The sequence below is a fragment of the Aquarana catesbeiana genome, linkage group LG09 (assembly GCF_042186555.1).
Source record: "Aquarana catesbeiana isolate 2022-GZ linkage group LG09, ASM4218655v1, whole genome shotgun sequence".
Lineage (NCBI taxonomy): Eukaryota > Metazoa > Chordata > Amphibia > Anura > Ranidae > Aquarana > Aquarana catesbeiana.
Genome location: NC_133332.1, coordinates 231,846,873 through 231,864,323, shown reverse-complemented (window position 1 = coordinate 231,864,323; position 17,451 = coordinate 231,846,873). Strand labels below are relative to the sequence as shown.

General features: G+C 42.5%; 1 protein-coding gene across 2 annotated transcripts in view; it reads left to right on the top strand.

The window, feature by feature from the left end:
* Positions 1-17,451, top strand: part of LOC141108370 (UDP-N-acetylhexosamine pyrophosphorylase-like protein 1) — a 63,512-nt gene that overhangs the window by 5,181 nt on the left and 40,880 nt on the right. For both annotated transcript variants that reach the window (XR_012236056.1, XM_073599932.1), the window contains exons 2-8: positions 275-479; positions 2,585-2,760; positions 5,601-5,773; positions 8,936-9,129; positions 9,480-9,620; positions 11,623-11,808; positions 11,945-12,011. Coding sequence is in view for 1 of the 2 variants with exons in the window: in XM_073599932.1 (XP_073456033.1) it covers positions 275-479; positions 2,585-2,760; positions 5,601-5,773; positions 8,936-9,129; positions 9,480-9,620; positions 11,623-11,808; positions 11,945-12,011 (1,142 nt within the window). In the remaining variant the exon portion in view is untranslated. The remainder of the gene's footprint in view (positions 1-274; positions 480-2,584; positions 2,761-5,600; positions 5,774-8,935; positions 9,130-9,479; positions 9,621-11,622; positions 11,809-11,944; positions 12,012-17,451) is intronic.

Sequence of the window (17,451 nt, the reverse complement as noted above, 5' to 3'; positions counted from 1 at the left end):
AACAATCAGTCAGAAGTGAGTGTGTCTGGAACCCTAGGAGATATGCTGCTGGAATGGGGACTGTAGCCCACACAAGGGATTTATATACCTTTTGTGTCATTCTATGTTTCCTATAAGAATGAAAGAAAGCAATTTTCCTTGTTCTGCCCTGGTTGTTTTCTATGTATGCCCACTTACTGTATTTTCTACTGTGAAAGCCTTATGTAATTTGGTGCTATTAAAAGAAAAGCTTACCCTGCTGTTATGATATACCATTTATGTCTGTTTATTTCAGGTTTACACCAAATAGCACAGAATAAAGTGGCGGTTTTGCTGCTTGCAGGGGGTCAAGGTACACGCCTTGGCGTGACATACCCCAAAGGAATGTATAAAGTTGGTTTGCCAAGCGGAAAAACTTTGTATCAGATCCAGGCAGAGAGGATCATCCGACTGCAGCAATTGGCTGGAGAGAAATATGGTACCAACTGCTCCGTGCCGTGGTTAGTATTACATAGTATAACTACCTTAATTCAGATTTGGGGACCTAGATATGGATATTTAGGAAAGGGGAAACTTTTTTAGCTTTTTTTTTTTTAATTTTTTTATATATAAGATAACTCATAGACTAGTGTACTTATATAGACGGTAGTTATATAGCCAACATTTTAGTTTGATGCTGCCTGTAAAATAGTTGACCATTTTAGAATGTAAATTGAGGTTCTACAGTTTGCTGACTTGCATGGCAGTAAGTCCCCTTTCACACCGAGGGCGTTTTGAAGGCGCTATAGCGCTAAAAATAGCGCCTGCAATCCGCCCTCAAACAGCTGCAGCATTGTCTCCAGTGTGAAAGCCCGAGGGCTTTCACGCCGGAGCGCTGCGCTGGCAGGACGGGGATAAAAAGTCCTGCCGGCAGCTTCTTTGGAGCGGTGAAGGAGTGGTGTGTTTACCGCTCCTCCACTGCTGCTCCCCATTGAAATGGGGCGGCGCTGGGATACCGCCGGCAAAACGCCGCTATTGCGGCGCTTTGTGGGCGGTTTTAACCCTTTCTCGGCCGCTAGCGGGGGTTAAAAGCGCCCCGCTAGCAGACGAAATGCGCTGCTAATCCGACGGTAAAACGCCGCTATAAATAGTGACGTTTTACCGCCGACGCTATTGGCGGCCCGGTGTGAAAGGGCTCTTAGAAGTGTAAATCTACACATAAACTCATGAAAACAATAACAGACAAGTGCATTGGTCTATCTTCCCTGGCCCTCCTAATCTTAACTAACTTTAATCCCTTTATTGTAAAGTCTTCAAAAAAATGCATCAGCACAACAAGACAGGGAATACAGCATCCACAGCTAATGCATTTTATGCTAAATCAGCGCTTAATCATAGCTATGAGGACTTTACAATTAAGGTGATGTTTTAGATGTGAGAACGGCCAAATCCTTTCTCTTTTCCCACTATGAAGACTTCTGCAAACAGGACCAGCACCCAACAGTGTGTCAAGGAAGGGGGAACAGTTCTTTTTTTCAACTTTTCAAGTACAACTGTGACCTCCTTTGCTGTTTAGAGCTTTAAAGTCCAAAATGTTCTCCAATGCTGTTGTCCACACTGCTGTGTCATACACAATGAAGTAACATTTATTGGTGGATACAGTCCATATTTTCAAACTGTACTTTGAACAGCAGCAGATTATTTAAAAAAAATGTATCCTGGTACAGGAAAGGTGTAAGATGGCTAAATTGACATGGGAAAGGAGAAAAACTATGATAGCCTTAGGCTCATACATGTCTTCAGATTGTTATCCTGCGGGTAGCCTAATATAAAATGATCAGTCAGCTTGTAGGGTAACCTTACGGGGAAGGGGGTGGGGGGTGGGGGGGGGAGTCACCAGGCAGGGCAGGCCAGACACACCTCTAGCAGGTTATAGCCTCCAGCACCTTCCAGATATACCAAAGTCTGTTCCCGTGAGGATAGAGGTTCTTCTAGTCTGTCTCTAGTGTGTGGTGTGGTCTACTAAATGGTTTAAATTTGAACTCCAAACATACCGTAACATCCATGAATAAAATACATACAGTACATATTAATGCAAAAAATAAACATCTGCTTCCTGAAAATCCATCTAACATCCATCTCTCTATGTGCATGACCATAGCTTTGCCCAGCTGTAATAGTACCATTCAAAAAAGGTCTGCATGCTCACATCCAAGCATGAGAATGTGCTTGGATGTGAAGCTGCTATGTGTCTGTTGATTCAAATAAACTTTCTAAAGGTTGGATGAGTTCATGCACATGACTTTCTTGAATAGAACTAGATTTGGAATTTTCTAGTTATTCCTGTAATGCTTACACCCGCCTTCACCACTTTCTGGTGTGGAATGGCCTCTTCTGGATCAGCTCCTGTTTACTGGACTGAGGGGATGGTGCAGAATTGGTAAACCAGGAAGATGAATTCCTTAAACCGGGACTGTGTGTGTCATATATCTGGCTGTACAGTGTGGAAATTCAGTTATGTATTTAGCTGTTCACCTGGAGTTTCCATGTAATTTGTGTAACCCAGGTGACTGATAAATGCTGGTAACTGTGATCATATAGCCTGTATTCTGCTTCTTCTTCTTAGGTACATCATGACAAGCGAGTTCACCTTGAACCCCACACAGACCTTTTTTGAGGAAAACAACTACTTTGGCATGGAACGGACAGATGTGGTCATATTTGAGCAGAGGATGTTGCCTGCTGTTGACTTTGATGGAAAAGCTATTCTAGAACGCAAGGACAAGATAGCAATGGCTCCAGGTACATGCTGGTTAAAGTCTGCTTTTGATCTCTTTTACTTTCAGTAATTAAAGATAGATTGTTGCCAGACCATTCATTTTAACAACCACGTTCCCATAAGGTTTTATGTGCACTTATTCACCTGTAAAAGCTTCACTTGTGCAAACATTCAAAAACCCTAATGCTGCGTACACACGGTCAGAATTTCCGACGGGAGATGTTTGATGTGAGCTTGTTGTTGGAAAGTCAGACCTTGTGTAAGCTCCATAGAACATTTGTTGTTGGAATTTCCGCCAACAAATGTTTGAGAGCAGGCTCTCAAATTTTCCGACAACAAAACTTGTCGGAAATTCCGATCGTGTGTACATAAGTCCGACACACAAGTCCACGCATGCTCGGAATCAAGCAGAAGAGCTGCACTGGCATTTTTCTCAGCTCGTCGTACGTGTTGTACATCACCGCGTTCTTGAAGTTTGGAATTTCCGACATTTGTGTGACCGTGTGTATGCAAGACAAGTTTGAGCCAACATCAAACTTACATTTAGGGCTTTTGATGGCCACTTTTATAGAAAATAAAGTAAAGATTCACAGTAGAATAGTTTCCCACGTAGGGGTTTTCAAAATCAATGTGTCAAAGCAAATAGTACTCCACCTCGTGGCTCTTCTCTGTAGTTTCTCTGCCTAGGCCTCCTGCCTTGGTCCTCCAAACCGTCAATCACAATGTCCCAGTGCTTGTGCACAAACCGCTGAACCTCAGCTCTAAAAAAAAAATTGACAGGGGCTATAACCCTCCCGTATTCTATCCAAAATGAAAATAAAAAGTGTTGCCTATAGTTCTACTTTAAGCACAAATTACTGATAATGTCCAGGATTACAAATTACTGTCCAGGATGCTAGGACAGTCAAAATTAGAAGCGCCCAACCCCCCCCCCCCACAGTTGCAGAATGCCGGCTGCCCACCTACCGGAAGCAGTGCAGCCCCTTTATGGGGGCGCTAGACTAATTTGCCTCTCAGCCCAGTCCACCCTATAAGACTGGCGCTACACTAAAAGTGTAGCTCAAGCCGGCGGGGACTCTTTCCATGCTGCCCCCCTGCAAAGTGCTGCCCTAGGCCTGGGCTTTGTCGGCCTAGGCCAGGATACAGTGTTGGTGCCAACATACGCATATTTGTTAGATGGGTAGGGGGGCCATTAAGAATTAATGACGTCCACCCTCATCTGAAAAACGCAGCACAGTTTTGTGAAGTGAAGGAAAACACAAATTTTCATGTGTTCCTGAATTGCACACCATAAAATGTAGCTTGTAAGGCAGCTTTAAGTGGTCTGTGGATTGTAAATAGCAGCAAGGAGGAGAGGAGAGCCAGAAGGAGGTGTGGGCTTTGCTTTCCCCCTCCTGTCAGTACACAGGAGTTAACACAGGATCGCCCTCTGGTCAGACTGTTACAGATTGGGGTAGCTTTATGTCATTTTGCTCTGGCACCTCAGTTGAAAAACATTGGTATAGCTACATCGGTCCAAGCTGGACCAATGTAACTAAAAAAAATGCCATGCCTGTAATTCATCTTTAAATAAACATTGTATGAATATTTTTTTTTTGTTTTTTGTTTTTTTTTGTTTTTTTTTACATACCTTGGTCAGATTTTTACATTAAGCTGATCACTTTCAAGTTTTTTTTGTTTTTAAGAATCACACAATTTTCTCCATGAATTTTTGAAATTGCGTTCCTTTTGTAAATCTTTGGTTGCGGAGCTAGAAAAAGTGCAGAGAAGGGCAATTAAAGCTGGCCATACATGGATCGAATTTTGATCCATGTATAGCCTGTTCCCATCCTTCGTTCGTGGGGAAAATGCAATTACACAGTGGTGAGGATTCCTGCATTCACATTGAATATGTGGATTGGGGAATCAGTTCAGTTTTTTTTCATTAAGCTGGCTGGCTGAAAGCAAAAATGGATCCATGTATGGCCATCCTGAAGGAGAAGTATGGCCAAAGCTCTTTTTGCCCTACTTCTATGGATCACAGGAGTGCACTTTGTTCTGCACTCCCATGACCTGTTTCAGCTGACAGCGAGCTGAAGTTTGCTGTCGGCTGATGTCACTGAGCCTTAAAGTTGGGATCCACCCAGATGCCTGGACCGGCAGCTGGCTCTGCCTCTGTGTGCCGCTGTGAGCCTGAGCCAGCCATGCCCAGCACCTCCACAGCCCGGCTCTCCAGTGAGAGCTGGAGGGACAGAGCATATAGTAGAGTCGGTAACGGACAGTCACTGGCTCTCTGCAGGCTGAAGACAGAGAGCTGAGTGATCGGTGATGTTTGATTGCTTAGTTCTCGGTCTTGGAGGGGACAGCTGCAGCATCGGACTGATACTGCATCCACCTAGGTGAGTAATTGATTGTATTTTTATATTCTGGAACTTCTCCTTTAAACTAATAGGTGGTATGGAGCTCAGCTTTGAGGAAAAATTAACTTCACTAAATGTATCCCTTGAAAAGAGGTGTTTTATGCAACTGTGTTTTTTTTCTTTTACCCAACTAACTATGTTAGATTTTTAAATCTTATGTTTATTGTGTTATAAAAACTTATGGCTCAAAGTATCCGAAGAGGGACTTGTTCTTGTTGCCAGGCAACCATCCATCTTCCTTGTACTCATATCTGCTGTTCTAGAATTGTGAAAAGGTGAATGTATCTGGTTCCTGTAAGCAGTAGTTGTGGTCATATTATACTAGACATTTCACTGATTATCCAAGCAGCTGTTTACTGTAACCATTAAGTCTAGTTATTTTGTTTTGGCACTGATGGTGGTCTGCATGCCCAAAGCTTTCAAAGACACAGGCAGTCTGGCATTGAAGGTTTGCATTATTTTAGATGGCAATGGAGGACTGTACAAAGCGCTAGCCGACAACCACATTCTGGAGGACATGGAGGCACGAGGCATTTTGTACATCCACGTATACTGTGTGGACAACATTCTGGTGAAGATGGCTGATCCTGTCTTTGTGGGCTTCTGCGTGTTCAAAGGTGCTGATTGCGGGGCTAAGGTGAGAGAAGACATCTAGTAAATAGAAACCTACACCAAGTTTAGGTTATGGAATAAGAAACCTCTGCTGGCAGGGTATGAGGGAGCCCCACAGCAGCTGGAGTTTTTGTTTGATACCATTTTTATTAGGGATTTAGCCCCCATTCACACCAGTGCATCTTGTCATGCGATTTGACAGGTCCAAATTGCATGACAAGTTGCACCCTATTGTCAGCAATGGAACTGTTCAAGTCAGTGCGACGCTGACTTTGCGGTGCATCGATTTGAAAAAGAAGTTCCTGCGCTATTTTTTGGCGAATTTCAGATGCAACTTGCATAGACGTTTGTGCATGGAGTTGCACAGATGTCAGCCAAGTCGCACTGACATGAGGCTTTGAAATCGCGCGATTTCAAGTGAAGTTGCACGATTTCAAAGCTTCATTCAATGTGAACGGGGGCTTACTCTGCCTGTAATTTTATCTTGAATGTGTTAATAAATATAGAACTTCTGTGCTGGATACAGCTTGTCATGCTGAAGCCCATGCTTTTTACATTTATTCTTGGTAGCAGTTTTTTTTTATTTTTTAATCAAAAATATTATATATTGCAGCTTGTAGACGAGCTAGCTGCATTCATTTATTTTTTTTGTCTGACAATTTTGCTTTATTTTTACATGGTAATCCTGTGAATAGCACACTTCCCGCTCCCTGGGTGGCTACATTTAATTCCTCCTGTGTATCTTTGAAGGAAGCCACCCAGGCTACACTACAAACTTGTCTGCCTTTTTGTTCATTGCCTTTTATAAGGTAGCCGATGGGATTGGTAGTTTACATAAAAGATCACATTTTTGTCTTCAGTTCAGCTTACGGGAAGTGACAAGGACACTACATTTCGGACAGGATCAACAGGCATTTCCTGTACTAGCTGAAAGTGAAAATGTAGCCGCCACATCTAAAGACTGTAAAGATGCAATATATTACTTTTTATTTTCTTGCATTTTATTATTCTTTAAGCAGTTCAGTCTCCTCTCCCTTCATCCTCTGTAGCCTAACAACATAAACACACAATATTCGCTTTCATATACCAGAACTAAATTAGTGTTACAGCTTCATGAATTACTCCTAGTTTTAGATTCCAGTTCTGTTCAAAACCTTCTATCGTTTTGTCTAGAGCAGGAAAAGTTTAAAGCCTCTGCAAGGTTTTTATTGCTGTCTTTGTACCCTTCAGTTTTGTCAGGACAAAAAGTGTTGGGAAATCTTTCCTACTGGAACACAGACAGTAGGGAAGAGTCCGAGCTTCTGACACTTTTTTTTTTTTTTTTTTTTATTGCTGAGGATGCCTTTCTGTCCCGGTGACAACCTTTCCCCTCATTTCTCAACGATACAGGAGGGGAAAAAGGTCACAAAAAAATATGACATAAAAATGTAACTCTTCCCTACTCTTATACAAAACGTAAAAAAATGGAGGGGGTAATGCTTTAACCACCTCAGTAATGCCTTCTGTTTATATACGGCCTCGTTTTGAGGTAGTTACACCAGGATCATGGTTACAGCTACAACCATGATCCGGGTATCAATTTCTTTTAGCTGCTGATTCTTTCTTTGTAAAACACGGGTTTGTGAACAATAATTCTAGCATCAGACTTGTGTCACTCTGTAGTAGTAACCTGTAAAGGCTTTTAAAGTGTCACCTATGGATATTTTAATGTACGGTAGTCTGTTGCCATTCCATGAGCGTGTGCAATTTACTTGGTGTAACATCTTTTTTTTTATGTTTGTTTGTGTTCACTCAAATTCATAAAAAAAAAATTTTTCCTAAAAATGTGTGTTTAAAAAAACAGTTGCACAAATATCATGTGACATAAAAAATTGCAACAACAGCCATATTCTTCTCCGGGGCCTCTGCTTAAAAATATATAATGTTTTGGGATTCTAAGTAATTTTCCAGCAAAAAAAAAAAAAAATAGATTTTTACAAGTGTGTGAGAAATGTCAGAATTGGCCTGAGGGTCAAGTGGTTAAAGTGGTTGTTTACCCCGAATGCGGAAGTTGTACTTATAGGTAAGCCTATAATAAAGCTTACCTATAGGTACTGTAACTATCTCCTAAACGTGCGCTGTTTAGGAGATATTTGCCTTGTAGTGCGTTAATGATGTCGTCAGCGCATGTGCTGTGAAGAAACTACCCTCCATTGCGTTTCTTCACTAGCAAGTGCCGTAACTGAGGGTTCCCACGAGCAGACGCAGGAGTGACATCACGTGACTCTGGCCAGTCACAGAGCCAGAGTTCGTGGCCCCTGAAGGAAGAGGGGCAAAGATGGATGTGACCACCAGCGGGGACAGCGCGGGCTTCGATTGCAGGTAAGTGGCACATAATGGGCTAGTATGCCATGCATACTAGCCCATGATGCTTTTACTTTGCAGGGGGACAAAGAGTAAAGTAAATACCCATCAGGGTTTACTTCCTCTTTAAGTTTGCTCTTGTTGAGGGACAGCGGTGGCTGCTGATTAATTTAATGCAGGTTTGTATGTTTCCTGTTTAATTTAATGTGTACTTGCTGTACTGCACTGCTGTGCAAATCTGGCTGCCTTCATGTTTTGCACATATGAGAACAAAACCATTTTCTTTTCTACATCACAAGATTATTTCCATTCCATTCCAACTTATAAGTTTCACATGAACATTAAAAATGAATTGGGCCCCTTTCACGCGGGTTGTTCGATCAGGTCCGCATGTCAGTTTTTTAGGTGGACCTGATCAGGCCCTCCTTTAACCCCTATGGAGCAGCGGATGTTAGCAGCGACATGTCCGCTGACATCTGCCGATATCTGATCCGATCCAGTCCGTAAAATCCAAATGGATGGTGGTCTTATGGTCCATAGTCACTTGATCTCCCCATAGTGGAGAATGGGATGGTGTCTGTCTCCGCTCTGCACAGTGAGTGGAGACGGACCTGTCATCTGCCTGCTCAGCGGGGATCAGCAGAGCCACCAGCTGAGTAAGCGGATCCCGCAAAACAAAGGCGCCCGCGTCAAAGGGGCCTAAATCTACAGGTTCCCTTTACATTAAAACAGCTGGCTAAAGCTGGGGGAAAGTTTGAACAATATCATAAAAGAAATGTGTAAATGTCAAAGATTCGTGCTGGTATCCTGCATTATGGAAAGTGTTCTCTTCTTGGTGTTTCAGGTGGTGGAGAAAGCATACCCAGCTGAGCCTGTAGGGGTGGTGTGCCAAGTCGATGGCATCTATCAGGTGGTGGAATATAGTGAGATTAATCCAGACACTGCAGAGAAGCGGAACCCTGATGGCAGCCTAACATACAATGCTGGAAACATCTGCAACCATTTCTTTACCCTAGATTTCCTTAAAAGAGTGGCCGGGTATGTAAAACTTTTCACAGACTGTGTGCCATAGAGTGCCGCCACCAAGTTTAATAAATGTTGCCCTATGCTTGTTTATATACCACCATCTTAGCTTGCTGCATTTCACTGGGTACATAGTACCATCCAGCTGTCAACCCTGCCTTAAAAAAGCTGTCGGTCTAATAGTAATAGTACATTGATGACCTTACAGGTGAAACGTGTAGTAGACCAAGTCTATGCCACAGTAGGTGCGCCAATTCTTGTGTGATTTGTTTTTATAGATTTACTGTAGCTCAGCTTTGGTAAAATGTATAAACATGCCACTAGTTTATTTCCATTACTAAACACGTGTGCCTTCTATTCATCAGGACACTGGAGCCCCAGCTGAGATATCACGTTGCCATAAAAAAAATACCATATGTGGACAAAGAGGGAAACTTGGTTAAACCAGTACAGCCCAATGGAATTAAAATGGAGAAGTTTGTGTTTGACGTCTTCCAGTTTGCCAAGTTAGTGCTCTTTCCCTACAATCTGTACTTGGGCAGTAAAGTTTTTTTATTTCGTATGAAGAGCTTCATTGGGGAACACTTATTTTTGTGTCCAACTTGGCAACATTCACGGAATCGTGGGAGTTGTACTGGCAGTTCTTGCAGAGCTTATTAAACACTGTTGGAATTAGGGATCTCTGGAGTCATCACATGCATTTGAAGTCAGACTCAAAACAACTTAAAGAGCACCTATACTGAGATGTTAAAACAATGCTTTGACAGACTCATTGCTCTCCAGGCTCGTTCTGGTGCTGTTAAATAAAAGCTTGACATTTGGTCATGTGGTCTCAGAATTCAGACTGTAGACTGATCCTCCTGGACAAGAAATCGCATGTCCAAACGTCAAGGCTTCTGTTTACAAGAACTGTACAGGGGGTAAATTGTTAAAAAAATATTTCTTTGGGAAAAGTAGGTGTTTTAGTCCTTTTATTCATGTTGTCTATTTGAGCAAGGCTAGTAACTTTAAAGTAAAGAGGTACACCACTGAAACCTTTAAAAGTAAATGTCTTCCCTAAGAGAAGATACAAGATGCCTGCTATGACTTTTCTTAACCAGAAGAGCCCCTTCTGTGATCCTGTCTGTTTCACTTTATTGGTGTCTGACTTCAAGGCTAAGTGTTAGGCTCAGTTTCCACTAGTGCGACTTGGGACTGCAAAGTCGCATGACAAGTTGTACCCCATGATTTGCAATGAGTACCGTTCATATCTGTGTGACTTCAAAATAGTCCCTGCACTATTTTGGTCCCACTTTGATGCAACTTGAGGTCCATAGATCTCAAAAATACACAGGCATTGTTTCAAGTCGCATCAAAATCGCTCGACTTTCAGGTCGCACTAGTGGAAACCAAGCGTAACAGCATATTTTAAGATCTGTGTATGGCATGGCATGTCCTGTCTGTCTGCAGCAAGTGTTTCAGTACTCACAGGAGCCCTTCTAGGGTTTCTAGAGGTCCCTGAAACCATTCTGGATGTGTCCTCTGACCAGAAAGGTATTTCGCCTTTGAAGTGGCTGGTGTTGTGTCTTATCGCCAGCCAGAGCAAAAGCACTATAATGATTACCTGCCAGTTGCCTGTTTTTTGCCAATCCGGATTGACTGAACTGCCCCTCTCACTTGCCACCTGCCCAGACCTCTACTCAACCTTGGCTATTTTGTGTGCAGCCCTGTGAACAGTCTTCACACTATAGCCTTTCCGTTCCAGCCACAGTCCTAGTGGAGTAATCCTGAGGGCCGTGACCTGGTAAGGTTTCCAGGCCATCTCCACCATCACAAGCTCTGGTAAAGACTAGCTGTCACTTAGATGCTGCACATCGGGTCAGCTTGCAGCATCTGCGAGGGGGAAAATAACACTAAGCTTCACTAGCTGCAATTTTCCTCTATGGCATGCGTTCACACTGCTCCATTGCAAAAAACATGGTAAAAACATATGCTTTTTTCTGCATTTCCAGTGTGTTTTGCACTTGTTAAAGACATGTGATTAATAAAATGCACCAAAATCGCATCTGTGGGTGTGTTTTTGTTGCATTTTTGCCACATTTTTCATGCGTTTTCCAGTCATATCAAAGGGGGGGTGCGTTTTTGGTGCTTTTTTAAAATTTATTTTTACACGCACCAAACATGCACTAAAAATGCAGCATACAGGACTTTTAAAAACACAACAGACTGGTGTGAAGAGTTCCATAGGCTTTAATGGTCATGCATTTTTCTTTCTTTCGGAAGAAAAACTGATCAGTGTTAAAGAGCCCTTAGTGAGAGTTCCCTAAACCTGCATTTTGCAGGTTTTTTGGTTTCATTCACAGAACATCCTCTTTAGTCCCCGCGTTCTATGGAGATGCCCCTGACCGTATAGACCGTATAGGCAATGACGTGCTTTTGAATGTGTTATGACAGGTTGTAGGCACCACTTTATACATCAGATGAATTTTGAGTTGTATTTAAAGGGTCTTTTTTTTTTCCATGATACAGAAACTTTGTGGCCTTTGAAGTTATCAGGGAGGAAGAGTTCTCCCCTTTGAAGAATGCAGACACAGCTGAGAAAGACACCCCGACTACAGCAAGGCGTTCGCTCCTATGGCAGCATTACCGCTGGGCAGTAAAAGCTGGGGCCAAGTTTATAGATGCCAGGGGCCACTTAATAGAGCAAAGTTCCAGGTTAGTCCTACATACATACATACATACATACATACATACATACATACATTAATTTGGGTGAACAATAAACAAATGATCATAATGGGGATACAACAGATGTGTCAGCCCTTTCATATCTCTATTTCTTCTTCTGCAGAAACCCAGAACTAGAGGACCCGCCAGCTCTGTGTGAAATTTCTCCATTAGTGTCTTATTTTGGTGAGGTAAGCAGTAGTTTCTTCTATGAGCTATGGGTAGTTTTCCCAGCATGCTGTGCTGGCCACTTAATAGGGCATGATGGGATTTAAAGGGGTTGTATCCTATGCAGTAAGGTGAAAAAACACCTGGCAGTGAGCGCACCCAACCCCCCCCCCCCCCGTTTTTACATACCTGAGCCCCCTGGGAGAGCGCTTCTCCTAGGGGGTTATCTTATGCAGGGAGGAGCCGTGAGAGCCGCAGAGGGACCCCAGAAGACGAGGTTCGGGCTACTCTGTGCAAAACGAGCTGCACAATGGAGGTAAGTATGACATGTTTGTTTAAATAGGTAGGAAGAGGGAAGGGATTTTTACGGTGCGAATTAAATGTAAAGAGAAAAACTGTGTAATTTATCTCGTTTTCTTAAAAAAGACAATTTTATTGTTTACATTAAAAGCAATCACATATACTCGTTAGTTATAACAATACAGTTAAAACAAAGTGGTCAGAAAATAGGGGATAACATATAGGATATATACTACATAATCATAAATGATGGTTTTTGCATACTAGCCCGACATGTTTCGCATTTGTCGCTTTTTCAAGGGGTATGCAATTAAGTAGCAAGTCATCCAATATTTTTAGTGATTCTACAAAGAAAAAAGGGAAGGGGAAAAAAGGGGATTTTTATCCACATATAAAGACATTTAACAGTGGTAATACAACATAAAAGACATAATGAAATATGTGTTGTCACTTTCAAGCATCCATGAAGGCTTACCCCCAACAGATTTGACCCTAGATAGTCTCGTCAAAACCACATGGACAGACGCAGCCAGGCAGGACAGCAAGAGGGCTTATAATGCAACCACAGGGAGCAGTAAGGAGAAGCTGCTGTATAAATAAAAAGTATTCCATATAAGAGGGGAGATATCCTTGTGCAAAGGGTTAATTGGGCTTTTAAAGGCATAACCAACAAGTGGATATCACTTACGCCAGAAGTTAATTGAAGCTGCAGCCTGAAAAATGCAGTTAGGCAACGGAAGTGGTAAAGTAGTAATTACCAAAACATGGATGAGTGGTAATGTACCTTAAGACTGAAAAACAAAAAATAAAAGATAAATGAATAAAGAAAAATTAAAAATTAAAATGAAAATGAAAGTTAGAAAAGATTGCGGACAGAGATATACAATCAAAGCCAAGGACATACTCAGTGGGAGGGCATTGAAAGTGATGCTTTCAATCAGCATCGCATTACAAATATGCTTAAAGTGTTAAGATTTTTTAAAAAATTAATTCAAAAGGAGAGGATATATAATTATGAATGAGACTCAACAAGAGTTCAACAGGTGTGTCCGCATGGAAAAAAAAAAAAATAAAAAAACACATGAGGGCATAACTATATAGTATGGAGCAAGGTATGGTGAGCACCACCAGTCACATTACCTGGCTTGGGTCTTAGCTTGCATCCTCCGGCACTGGCAGACATAGCTGTCAGATCAGCCGGTTTATATACTGCTCCCCATCGAGACGGCGTGTGACGTTGCCGGCTCGATGCGGACGTGATGGCGCCACTGCGCAGGCCCGAGAGACCGGACCTCGCCAGGACTTCAATCCCCACAGATCACTGCGCCAAGGGAAGTAGCCGACATGCGCACTGCTGCGCACGGCAACTCCTCCCACACAGCGATCGCGTCATGGGACGAAGGAGGCGGGGAAGGGTTGCGATGGTAACCAGCAAAGGAGCTGGTTTGGAGGGGATGCACGGCGCGGATTGGGCACATCCGCGCCGTGCATCCCCTCCAAACCAGCTCCTTCGCTGGTTACCATCGCAACCCTTCCCCGCCTCCTTCGTCCCATGACGCGATCGCTGTGTGGGAGGAGTTGCCGTGCGCAGCAGTGTGCATGTCGGCTACTTCCCTTGGCGCAGTGATCTGTGGGGATTGAAGTCCTGGCGAGGTCCGGTCTCTCGGGCCTGCGCAGTGGCGCCATCACGTCCGCATCGAGCCGGCAACGTCACACGCCGTCTCGATGGGGAGCAGTATATAAACCGGCTGATCTGACAGCTATGTCTGCCAGTGCCGGAGGATGCAAGCTAAGACCCAAGCCAGGTAATGTGACTGGTGGTGCTCACCATACCTTGCTCCATACTATATAGTTATGCCCTCATGTGTTTTTTTTTTTTTTTCCATGCGGACACACCTGTTGAACTCTTGTTGAGTCTCATTCATAATTATATATCCTCTCCTTTTGAATTAATTTTTTAAAAAATCTTAACACTTTAAGCATATTTGTAATGCGATGCTGATTGAAAGCATCACTTTCAATGCCCTCCCACTGAGTATGTCCTTGGCTTTGATTGTATATCTCTGTCCTCTGTGCAAGATGGCAATCTTTTCTAACTTTCATTTTCATTTTAATTTTTAATTTTTCTTTATTCATTTATCTTTTATTTTTTGTTTTTCAGTCTTAAGGTACATTACCACTCATCCATGTTTTGGTAATTACTACTTTACCACTTCCGTTGCCTAACTGCATTTTTCAGGCTGCAGCTTCAATTAACTTCTGGCGTAAGTGATATCCACTTGTTGGTTATGCCTTTAAAAGCCCAATTAACCCTTTGCACAAGGATATCTCCCCTCTTATATGGAATACTTTTTATTTATACAGCAGCTTCTCCTTACTGCTCCCTGTGGTTGCATTATAAGCCCTCTTGCTGTCCTGCCTGGCTGCGTCTGTCCATGTGGTTTTGACGAGACTATCTAGGGTCAAATCTGTTGGGGGTAAGCCTTCATGGATGCTTGAAAGTGACAACACATATTTCATTATGTCTTTTATGTTGTATTACCACTGTTAAATGTCTTTATATGTGGATAAAAATCCCCTTTTTTTCCCCTTCCCTTTTTTCTTTGTAGAATCACTAAAAATATTGGATGACTTGCTACTTAATTGCATACCCCTTGAAAAAGCGACAAATGCGAAACATGTCGGGCTAGTATGCAAAAACCATCATTTATGATTATGTAGTATATATCCTATATGTTATCCCCTATTTTCTGACCACTTTGTTTTAACTGTATTGTTATAACTAACGAGTATATGTGATTGCTTTTAATGTAAACAATAAAATTGTCTTTTTTAAGAAAACGAGATAAATTACACAGTTTTTCTCTTTACATTTAATTCGCACCGTAAAAATCCCTTCCCTCTTCCTACCTATTTAAACTTTGTTTTGGGATGTGGTGCCTACTTTGATGGTGTTCTCCCATTTTCGGAACCAAATTTGTAGAATTATGACATGTTTGTTATTTTTAAAAAATTAATGTGCTGTTAGCAGGTATAAACTGAGGTTAACTTGAAGGTACCTGCATGTAATTGCAGCAGCTTTCAGTCCACACTGCTGAGTGCTGAGCTAGTCTAATTGAGCAAAGCATCCTGGTAGTGCTGAAACTTGCCTGTACCTTGCCAACAAGTGTTTTTTTTTTTTTTTCCTGTGTTCGACTTGGCTCTGATTTTCCACCTGATGTTCATATTCCTTATTGTCCCACTATTTATATACCTATAGTTGTCATTGCTTTGGAGTCTCAAAGCCAGCAGAAGGCTAAACACATCACTGCCAACAAAAATGGAGCCCTCGGATTATGGAGAAACTATAACCTTGCCCATGCAGAGCAAAGTGACAGTGTTTATGTAATGGGCCCCCTTGCCTGCGTTATACGTCCCTTATCAGTACTGGGAATGGAGGAGCATGTGATATCCTGCCATGTGACCGTGCCTGAACAAATGGAAAGAGTAACACCACTGTTGCCCTTAGCCTTCAACACAGGTAACAACTTGGATTTCAGGGCCAGCTGCAGTGAAGGCAGGATCTCTGAGGGAGCACTGGTAAGGTATGTATAACTTGGACGTGGGGAATGGAACCATTTCCATAAACTGGAAATTACTTCTTAAAAAAAAAGGCAGAGGACAAAGGACAAGTCACCAGTATTACCTGTGGTCTCCCTGCAGCTGATCTTTTACCTGTTCCTTACAATGTCTCGTTCTGCACGGTGTCGTGGAGGCCACTATCTTCATAGAGGAAGGGCTTGGAATCATATCACAACTTCAAGCAAGAAACAGTGAACAGCACAGTAGTAACTTCGCCAAATCTCACTCCAAAGCTACTGAGACTAGCAGTCAGAGCATTAGAGCTCACACTGCAGATATACAGCTTTGAGGGTATAGGCACATGAGTACCTAGACACCCTTACATACCAGAAGCTCACTGCTATTTTTTTTTTTTAGGAGGATTTGTTTTTTTGAGTTCAGGTCCATTTTAAGGTAAACTAAATGGACTTTGTACAGTTGTAGTACTACCAGGGAAGCATTAGAAAAAGTTGATTATACTTGTTGCATGCATTTGTTCTGTTATCTGACTCACCTCTGTACCTTGAGCTTGTGAGCCAGTTACCCAGACAGGCCCCATGCCAAACATTCTGTCTGCCAGTCATGCTGATGACTGCTTACTGCAATCAGAAGATTTACTATAGAAAAGTCCAGTTAAAGTTCCCAGTCAGGGATTTTAGCATCCATGTTGTGAGTCTGCATCCTGCAGGGTAAAGCATCTGTGTTGTGCTACATGTGCAGGATATGGAATGCGCTGCATCCTGATAGTACAAGTCTACCTTATATGCAGGTGCTATCAGCTGACCCTTCCTGATGGCTAAGAAAAGCATCTTTTTTTTTTCAGCACAACTGCAATGTCAACAGACTGCACTTAGACAGACAGCACTAAACTATTTATTTCCTTCTATTTAAATCTTGCAAAAGTGCCCACTAGCTAACACTGAGAGCATAGCATCCTGTGTGGGCATGTTTGCTAGACTAAGAAAGACTGCTAGACTAAAAAAAAGACTGCCTTACACAGGGCCTGTGGTATCACTAAAGCTGTGAAGATATCTGCTATGTAACACACACACAAGCAAGCCTGTTGTCCTGTTTATTTGTACCCTCTGTTATTACCTGTTGGATAATCCATGGGGAGATATGAAGAGGAAAGCCACGGCCTGACAGCTTGTGACCCTGTTTGCTATGATTGATGGCTCATTTAACATCAAGCAATGCTTGTAAAGCACATGACAGGTAATAGTTCAGGGTATGCTCCTTGCTCATTATCAAAGCCATCCAGAAACCGCTAGTCGCCATTCACTCAGTGCATGTACACTGGTAATGTTTTAAGCAGTCGTCTTTCAAATGCTCATATCATGTATAGCAGGGGTGCTCAACCTTTTGAAGAGCGAGGACCACTTGAGTGACTTGGTAACTGGTCGCGGGACACAGTGAGCAGAGCGATCGGATGATAGGTCCGTGTCCACTCTATATATGCACAACGGACACAGCCAGCTCTACTTTGTGGGCCCTCCGATCCCATCCACCCAGAAGGAAGGGGATTGATCTTCTGTTTTTTTTTTTTTAAATTGGAGGTAAGCG